At 37.5% G+C, this 9668-nt stretch overlaps 1 protein-coding gene across 3 annotated transcripts; it reads left to right on the top strand.

Annotated features, from left to right (window-relative positions):
* The first annotated feature begins 333 nt into the window (after positions 1-333).
* On the top strand, positions 334-6459 carry LOC126615738 (farnesyl pyrophosphate synthase-like). Of its 3 annotated transcripts, XM_050283623.1 has the most exons (12): positions 334-469; positions 2645-2777; positions 3596-3620; positions 3703-3818; positions 3923-4009; positions 4103-4308; positions 4410-4461; positions 4838-4933; positions 5128-5172; positions 5269-5358; positions 5453-5524; positions 5693-6459. In XM_050283623.1, the coding sequence occupies exons 2-12, from the start codon at positions 2664-2666 to the stop codon at positions 5819-5821; spliced, it is 1032 nt and encodes a 343-aa protein (XP_050139580.1). In that variant the 5' UTR covers positions 334-469; positions 2645-2663; the 3' UTR covers positions 5822-6459. The 3 variants fall into 3 exon arrangements, with proteins under 3 accessions (XP_050139580.1, XP_050139581.1, XP_050139582.1); XM_050283624.1 differs by lacking the exon at positions 2645-2777 and having other exon boundaries at positions 358-600; XM_050283625.1 differs by lacking the exon at positions 334-469 and having other exon boundaries at positions 2534-2777.
* Positions 6460-9668: the final 3209 nt, after the last annotated feature.

The following is a 9668-nucleotide window of genomic DNA, read 5'->3' on the forward strand; positions in this document are numbered from 1 at the left end:
AAATCCTCAGCAAAATTTTTATCGAAGCCCATTATATGCATCATGTCCTTAACTATATAAATATTTATTTTTTTTTTATCAATAAATATCGTACTTGATCTAAAAAAAATGTATGTGTAATATTTAATTTAAATAAATGTGTTTCCTTAATTGACTTTAAAAAAAAAAACAAAAAAACTTGCGGTGTGAAATTTGTTTTTATTTATTTATATGGAAAATAGAAATAAAAGCATATTCCCAAATAAACTAAAAAAAGTAAAACAAACATGGTAATTACTGTGTACTTACCATCAAATACAAGCCCACCAGAAGTGACTTGTTCTCTCTCTCTCTCTCTCTCTCTCTCTCTCTCCCTCTCTCAAAGCTTGCGGTTGGCATCTATTTATAGACCCTCCTCCTTCTCCTTCCTCCATTCTTGTTCAAAGCTCTCCAAGCTCAAATCTTTCCTTTCTCACTCCACATACACACACTCTCTCTCTAGAAAAAATGGGTGGTGATTTGAGGTCTAAGTTCTTGGAGGTTTACTCTGTTTTGAAATCTGAGCTTCTCAATGATCCGGCTTTCGAATTCACTGACGTTTCTCGTCAATGGGTCGAACGGGTATTGCCATCTATCCCTTTAATCTGTATGTAATTCATATGTCAATGTGCATGCCATTGAAAGATTGAGTCTTTTAAATTATGATGTTTAAATATTCTGATTGCTGGTGTTACTGTTACATTCAGTTAAGTTTGTAAGATTTTCTGTTTTGGGTTTTTGATAGATCTGTGACCCTTAACTTTGTCGAAAGAAAATGTCGAATCGAGGAAGATTTGATTTTGGCTGGAAATTTTTTTTTTATGGGATAGCTTGTTGAGACTTAGATTGGTGAGATTCTGTTGAAATTTTGTAGTAGTATTTGGTTTCGATTTGATTTGGTGGTTTAAATTGGCTCGAAAGCTTTAATTTTCATCGAAGTAAGACGAATTTCTTCCATTGTTTGTTGGGCTTGTTATTCTACGCTGATACGCAAGAATAAAGGGTGGAGTGTGGAATGACGGATTTGAAGTGCTAATAACAGTTTCTGACTAGTTAACGTGAATGTCAAAAATACACTGATATGCAAGAGTGTCGGATTTTTAATTATGATATTTTCATCTTTAAGGTGAAATTATAAGAGCATATTGTAAATCTAAAATATGCTGGTGTATATACGCGTACGTATGTATGGATACGAGTCTGTGTCTGGGTTAGCAGTTGTTCTTCTGCACCTAGATATGGGTTTGAAGGCCAATGTATGTATATGGTTCTGCGCACCGTACAACGGTACAAGTTTCTTCTCAATTGTGCTGTTGCTCTCGAAAACTTTGATTCCAATTTCACACTGATACTTTACGTCCTAATTGGATCGTTTGTCCAAAATATATCTTTTGGACATTGAATGTGGTAGTTGGTTGGCTGGCTCGGCTCACATACTTTGACTGAGTACGAAGGAAGGTGATTGGTAAGATGAGATCTCAATAAAGTTGATATGTTTACTGTGGTAGATATTGGTGGGCGACACATAAACAATTCGAGTAAAACTATGTTGTTTTCTAATTTGTCCTTTCTTTCTTTTCAAGGTTAAACTACTAAAACGTCCACGTTTTATATTTCACTCTTTCGGTACACTTCATCTGATTCACTAAAGTTAGTATCAACTGCAATGAGTCAAATCCGAATAGATATTCATACTATTAGATTGGTACTCCTAGTTTGTAATTCATTTGATTTTAGTTCACTTAGAAATTTAAATTCGTTTAAGGATTTTAGATTTCGATATCTGCTTTGTACATTTATTAGGAAAAAAAATACCAATGATGAATTCTCCTGCGAAAAAAGCGAAAAAATCCAAAATATTTTCACAACATTACAACTTTGATTTGTATAGCTTTTGCTTGTTTTTATTTGTTTATGAAATTTGTATCTTTTTTAAAGTATGAGCTTTTGTACAATGCATATTAAGAGTAATCCGATTCATTAGATAAGCGTTATAAGTGTATAGGGACGAACAAGGTGGCTCATCGTTTGGCAAGAATGAGCTTGGCTTTAGATAATTCATAAATTTGGTTTGAGGAATCTCTTATGTAATTTTTAATCTTCTCTTCAAGGATAGTACTGATTAGTATTTGTTGGTGAGGGATGCTTTTTTCCTTTCGTCCTGATAAAATCCTCAGCAAAATTTTTATCGAGACCCATTGTATACATCATATCCTTAACTATATACATATTTCTCTCTTTATCAGTAAATATGGTACTTGATCTAAAAAAAAGTGTATTTATAATATTTAATTTAAATAAATGTGTTTCCTTAATTGACTTTCAAAAAAAAAAAAACAATTTGTGGTGTGAAATTTGTTTTTATTTATTTATATGGAAAATACGAAAGTAAAAGCATATTCCCAAATAAAATAAAATAAAGTAAAACAAGCATGGTAATTACTGTGTAGCCATCAAATATTAGCCCACCAGAAGTGACTTGCTCTCTCTCTCTCTCTCTCTCTCCCTCTCTCAAAGCTTGCGGTTGGCATCTATTTATAGACCCTCCTCCTTCTCCTTCCTACATTCTTGTTCAAAGCTCTCCAAGCTCAAATCTTTCCTTTTTCACTCCACATACACACACTCTCTCTCTCTCTCTAGAAAAAATGGGTGGTGATTTGAGGTCTAAGTTCTTGGAGGTTTACTCTGTTTTGAAATCTGAGCTTCTCAATGATCCGGCTTTCGAATTCACTGACGTTTCTCGTCAATGGGTCGAACGGGTATTGCCATCTATCCCTTTAATCTGTATGTATTTCATATGTCAATGTGCATGCCATTGAAAGATTGAGTCTTTTAAATTATGATGTTCAAATATTCTGATTGCTGGTGTTACTGTTACATTCAGTTAAGTTTTGTAAGATTTTCTGTTTTGGGTTTTGTATAGATTTGTGATCCTTAAATTTTTCGAAAGAAACTGTTCGAATCAGGAAGATTTGATTTTGGCTGGAAATTTTTTGATGGGATAGCTTGTTGAGACATAGATTGGTGAGATTCCGTTGAAATTTTGTAGTAGTATTGGTTTCGATTTGATTTGGCAGTCTAAATTGGCTCGAAAGCTTTAACCTTCGTCGCAGTAAGAGGACATTTTGCCTCTGTTTGTTTGACTTGTTATTCTCAATGAACTTCCCAATCCCATAGTACTCACTGTTCTAAAAATCGGCCTAAGCGGCACAAGGTGGCTGGCCACTGCCCCAATTAATGATAGTTTTGGAGTGCTAATGATAGTTCCCAATTAGTTAACGTGAATATAAAAAATACACTGATATGCAAGAGTATCTGATTTTTAATTATGATTTTTTCATCTTTAAGGTGAAATTATAACAGCATATTGTAAATCTAAAATACGAGTCTGTGTCCGGGTTAGCAGTTGTTCTGCATCTAGATATGGGGTTGAAGGCCAATGTATGTATATGTTTCTGTGCACCGTACAACGGTACAAGTTTCTTCTCAATTGTGCTGTTGCTCTCGAAAACTTTGATTCCGATTTCATACTGATATTTTACGTCCTAATTGGATCGTTGGTTCATTTTTGTTGCAGATGCTGGACTACAATGTGCCTGGAGGTATAGAAATGTTACATTTTTTTATTTTTATTTCACATCTTTGCGATAGAACTTCTGCTCATAATGCTTTTACCGTTTGCAGGAAAGCTGAATCGAGGTTTATCCGTTGTTGACAGCTTAAAATTACTCAAGAATGGAGAGGACCTAACGGATGATGAAATTTTTCATTCATCAGCACTTGGTTGGTGTATTGAATGGGTACGACAACGCATAATGGCTCCTGCTGTTTATCATACATTCACAGCTCTCCTCTGCATTGGTTACAACGGCATTTTGACCTTCCTTTTTATTGAATTTTGCAGCTTCAAGCATATTTTCTCGTTCTTGATGATATCATGGATGGCTCTCATACGCGTAGGGGTCAGCCCTGCTGGTTCAGGCTGCCAAAGGTGTGAGCCTCAAACATGAGCGATTCTTTTCCTTTTGCGTTTCTCTTTTTAATTGCTTTGAAGATTCTAACTTCCATAACTGTTAAATTCTAGATTGGCATGATTGCTGTGAATGATGGCATACTACTTCGCAACCATATCCCGAGAATTCTCAAAAAGCACTTTAGGGGAAAGCCCTACTATGTGGATCTGCTGGATTTATTTAATGAGGTTGAGTTTCAAACAGCTCATGGACAATTGATCGATTTAATTACCACTCATGAAGGAGAGAAAGATCTATCAAAGTACTCATTATCGCTGTAAGTAAATAGTGATATTTTTGACTCTACTCGATTGATTCCCAATTAAATCTATTTACTTCTCCTGTTACTTATGCTCAAGTGGTTGTCTTTTCATGCAGTCACCGCCGCATTGTTCAGTACAAGACTGCTTATTACTCATTTTACCTTCCAGTGAGTACAAATTTCTTTTACGCTTTCATAGCTCATGGTTCTCAGATTCATTTAATCTTTATGGTCAATTGTCAATTTCGCTTTAGAGAAGTTTTCAACTGATGGTGCCTTACGTAGGTAGAAAGTCTGAAATTTTGAAGATTTTTTGTTTCTGATCATATATTTGAATGGCCGAAAACCTCTATAGAACAGAGTTTTTGTTTGCATGATTTCCTCTGTACAAGAAGTGAACACCCGAAACCATGTGAAGCAATTAACTAACTCTTTTACATGATTGTCTGTCATTTTTACTTTATTCTAAGGTATGCTTGTTCATCCCAGGATTTGATGAAATTTCTTTGACATGATCATGCTTATAACCAATCTATGCACTCAGGTAGCATGCGCGTTGCTAATGGCAGGCGAAGATCTTGAACGCCATGCTGATGTGAGGAATATTCTTATTGAAATGGGAACTTATTTTCAAGTACAGGTAATAGTTAATTTCACATATGAATCCTCTACTATTTTCTTGCTGATAAACTGTAGCATGATTAGGGAAAAAGAAATGGAGGATTGCCAAACCTACAGCTCCACGATCAATTTATTACCACCGTTTTCTTTTTCTTCCTTCTATGTAAGCTCCTTTTTTACATTATCCGAATGATATGCTGATGTATTTTGTAGGATGATTATTTGGATTGCTTTGGTGATCCCGAAGTGATTGGAAAGGTACTTTTTAAGCTATTTTCATTTGGATTCTGGTCATGCAATTCCCTACCTTCATAGCGTTATGAACGATCTAACTGTTTGTCGTTTGAATTTTAGGTTGGGACTGATATTCAAGACTTCAAGTGCTCTTGGTTGGTTGTGAAAGCTTTAGAAATTGCTAGTGAGGAACAAAAGAAACTATTACATGTAAGCAAGTAAATCTATATTCCAATGTATCATATACTATTCCTGTTGTTATAGTTCTTGATCACATTTATCCGCGTTTGTGTTATGCTACCAGGAGAATTACGGGAAAGATGACCAAACATGTATTGCGAAAGTAAAGGAACTATACAAAGTCCTTGATCTTGAGGTTATTCTCCCTGTCTTCTTGTTCTGCTGTACTTTTTTTGTTTTTTGGAGCCTCGTCTTTAACTGGGAAACATTTTGCATAACGTCAAGGGTTTATTTCTCGTGCATTTTTTTTCTGGATTTGGAACCAATGGTTTTAACGTTACTTTATTTAACTTGCGGTTTGTAGGGTGTGTTTCTGGAGTACGAGAGCAGCAGTTACGAGAAACTTACAAAATCCATTGAATCTCATTCAAGTAAAGCAGTACAGGCAGTGCTGAAATCATTCTTGGCAAAGATATACAAGAGGCAGAAGTAAGTAAAGAAGGAAGCAGATACCGGATGCTTAGCAACGGCAATGTCACTGCCTCGTTTCTAATAAATGACGACGAAAAAGAAAAATAGAAAGAGCAAAATGTGTTTGTATCTTCTCCCTTGGTTTTCCTGCTTCTGACTCCCGTGAAAAAAAAAAACTCACCTGCTGAATCCGTTAGCCAAACTATGTTAATTTTGGTTACTATTCGATCATTGTATGTTAAATTATGTTGTAAAATTGATTTCGGCTTGCTCAGAAATTATCTCTGACTCACAAATTAATTTATTTCCCGTTACTGAAAAAAAGACTCAGAAGCTGCTGTGTTCTATTGTATTCGGAGGTCAAGTTTGTTCTTGTGACTCCATGCCTCCCTGAAGCAAATGCCACTTACTTTGCAGCTCCAGTGCAGATTCCGGCCCGGCTTAGTATGCTCGTCTCTTACTGAAATGCTGCGAGACTCGTACCTGTACTTTACGAGGGTTGGTTCAGTCTGCAGTACCAGTAATTTCCTGCACTTGCATGACTGATGCATAGTGTGTGCACATAAGAAAGCATCCAAGTTAACATAGAGATATACATGCAGACACTATTACGCACAACCAAACCAAAGTATAATCAATAATTTGACATTCAGAAGTTAATTTTCAGTTTTATCTAGTAGCTTCGAGGCTCGTTTTGTTGAAATTTGTGGTATTATATCTATTAAAAACATACAAAGGTTACACAAAAAATATATAGGAGTTTGAGTGAGTTGCAAACTACACTCAACACTCACGACAGCCAGCATAGGATGCCATGCACTCAACATTCACGACAGCCATCATAGGATGCCACACTAATCTCCTTAAATCATGCAAGACATCTAATCTTCCTTGAGGCATAGGGAGCCACACTAATCAGCCACACTAATCTCCTTAAATCATGCAAGACAGCCGGCACTTGAAATGATGATAAGATCAAGAAGAAAATAGAAGGCTATTAACTAGATAAAACCCTAATGAAGTTGACCCTAATCAGGAGTAGTCATAAGTAACCTGAGGTCCTTCCTTCAATACTCCCCCCCAAGCTGGATCCAAGAGGTTGATGGATCCAAGCTTGCCAAGAAGAAGCTGAAATTGATGAGAGGCCAAGGATTTGGTGAATAGGTCCGCAAGTTGATCCGAGCTCCTTACAAAATGCGTTTGGATAACCTGAGATTGAACTTGTGTACGAACATAGTGACAATCGACTTCAATGTGCTTGGTTCTCTTGTGAAAAACTGGGTTGGAAGCAATGTGCATTGCAGCTTGATTGTCACAGAAAAGGGACATGGATTGATGATTGAAAACACCTAAGTCACACAGTAAACCTTTGAGCCAAATTAGTTCACACGCGGTAGATGCCATGGCCCGATATTCTGCCTCAGCACTGGATCTTGCAACGACAGTTTGTTTTTTGCTTTTCCATGAGACAAGGTTGCCTCCCACAAACGTGCAATATCCCGTTGTAGACTTACGAACAATGGAATTGCCAGCCTAATCTGCATCACAATAACCTGTAATCTGAGTGCTTGCATTGTTCTTCATGATTATACCACATCCCATAGAACCTTTTAGATACCGAAGTATCCTTTTGACTAGGTTAAAGTGCTCCATCGTGGGAGAGTGCATAAATTGGCTAACAATACTGACAGCATAGGTAATGTCGGGCCTTGTGATGGTCAGATATATCAACTTACCAACCAGCCGCTGATAATAGCTTATGTTCAGAAGAGGTTGGCCCTCTAAGCTGAGCTTAAGTTTAATGTCAAGAGGTGTAGGGACCGGTTTAGCATCACTCATGTTTGCTTCCTTAAGGAGATCAAGAACATATTTGCGCTGGTTAAAGAAGAAGCCCTTGTGAGAGGTAGCCATTTCGATGCCAAGAAAGTATCTCAGTACACCAAGATCTTTTATTGCAAATCGTTGCTGAAAAGAATGCTTGAGTTCTTTGATTTCTTCAGGGTTATCTCCGGTGATGATCAAGTCATCAACATACACAAGAACAACCCATGTACCAGCGGTGCCTGAGCGTACAAATAAAGAGGAGTCCGCATTGCTTCTTCCAAAACCAACACTGATAAGGACTGAACTAAGCTTAGCATACCAGGCTCTCGGTGATTGTTTAAGACCATAAATTGATTTGTGCAGTTTACACACAACATCCTGTTTATGACTTTGAGAGTGACCCGGTGGTAATCTCATGTAGACGTCTTCTTCAAGCTCACCATGTAAGAAGGCGTTTTTGACATCCATTTGATACATAGGCCACCCTTTGTTAATAGCCACGGACAAGAGTACGCGCACTGTGTTCATCTTTGCAACTGGGGCAAAGGTTTCCTTGTAGTCCACATCAAATGTTTGAGTGAAGCCCCGGGCTACTAATCATGCCTTGTGTCTTGCTATAGACCCATTCGAGTTGAATTTAATCTTGTATATCCACCTGCAGCCTACTATCTTTTTTCCTTTGGGTAGTGGCACAATGCTCCAGGTTTTATGTTGATCGAGTGCATGTAATTCATCTTGCATGGCTTGCTGCCACACCTGGGATTGGTTAGCTTCTTGAAATGATTGAGGCTTTTCATGCGCAGATATATTACTCAAATAGGCAGTATAATTAGGTGACAACTTTTGGTAAGAACAGTAGTTGGATAAGGGGTGTTTGGGCTTGTACGTAACAAAGTCCTGCAGTCTTGCTGGTGGGTGCCTCTCACGAGTTGGATTTCGTCGAGGTATGATAGGAAGAGACTCCTCTGAAGATTCTTCAGGACCAATACTGCGTAGAGTTTCATCTTCCACAGGCATGTTGCTGTCGTCATATGGAGCCGGTTGATTTGGGGCCACAAGATCCATTGTATGAGGTTGATCACCCAAATTGTTGAGTATCTCAGTCCTTGGCAGTGGAAACATGTCCAAGATAATCTCCCCCTGACTTGTACCATCCAGAGACTTACTGTAATAAGAATTAGTTTCATGAAATTGAACATCCTTTGAAACAATTAATTTCTTAAGTTGTGGATTGTAACACTTATACCCTTTTTGTGTGGACGAGTAGCCAAGGAAAATGCATTTAGTTGCCCTAGGATCAAGTTTGTCTCGATGTAAGGGCTGAACATGAACAAAACAGATGCATCCAAAGACTTTAAGGTGAGACAAGTCCACATTTCTGTTATTGACTATCTCCATTGGAGATTTGAACCCCAAAACCCTACTAGGTAACCTGTTGATCAGGTAAGCTACTGTCATGACGCCTTGAGACCAAAAACGTTTTGGTACATTCATTTGTAACATCAATGCCCTAGTTTTTTCAAGGAGATCACAGTTTTTTTCTCTCGGCAACACCATTTTGTTGGGGTGTGCCAACATAACTAGTTTGATGTATGATGCCATTGTTACTCAAATATTGAGTCATGACTTGGGACATGTATTCGGTGCCATTATCAGACCTTAGGGTTTTGATTTGAGAAGAAAAATGATTTTTAACAAGGTTGTGAAAGTCCTTAAACACTTCCATCACCTCACTTTTTGATTTTAACAAATATAACCAGGTGGCTCTTGAATAATCATCAACAAAAGTTATGAAATATTTATAACCATCAAAAGATTCACTTGATGGTCCCCATATATCAGAGTGTACAAGCTCAAAAAGGTGAAAAACTCTAGACATCGAAGACCCTAGTGGTAGTCTTGTTGCCTTTGACAAATGGCAAGTTTCACAGTGGGTTGATTCTTTGCCTAAGTCAGGGAATAAGGTGGACAAGATAGGTTGAGATGGATGGCCTAGTCGCTGGTGCCACAAGGAGACAGCTTGAATGGAGGTATGGATGGACTTT

This window comes from Malus sylvestris, chromosome 3 (genome assembly GCF_916048215.2).
Source record: "Malus sylvestris chromosome 3, drMalSylv7.2, whole genome shotgun sequence".
Taxonomy (NCBI): domain Eukaryota; kingdom Viridiplantae; phylum Streptophyta; class Magnoliopsida; order Rosales; family Rosaceae; genus Malus; species Malus sylvestris.

What these genes read in the sequence shown, in the direction of transcription:
- LOC126615738 (XM_050283623.1), top strand. Translation starts at nt 2,664, where the DNA reads ATGGGTGGTGATTTGAGGTCTAAGTTCTTGGAGGTTTACTCTGTTTTG. An exon ending in TTGGTTGGTGTATTGAATGG is followed by an intron (nt 3,819 to 3,922) that starts GTACGACAACGC and finishes TGAATTTTGCAG; the next exon opens with CTTCAAGCATATTTTCTCGT. An exon ending in ACAAAGTCCTTGATCTTGAG is followed by an intron (nt 5,525 to 5,692) that starts GTTATTCTCCCT and finishes TGCGGTTTGTAG; the next exon opens with GGTGTGTTTCTGGAGTACGA.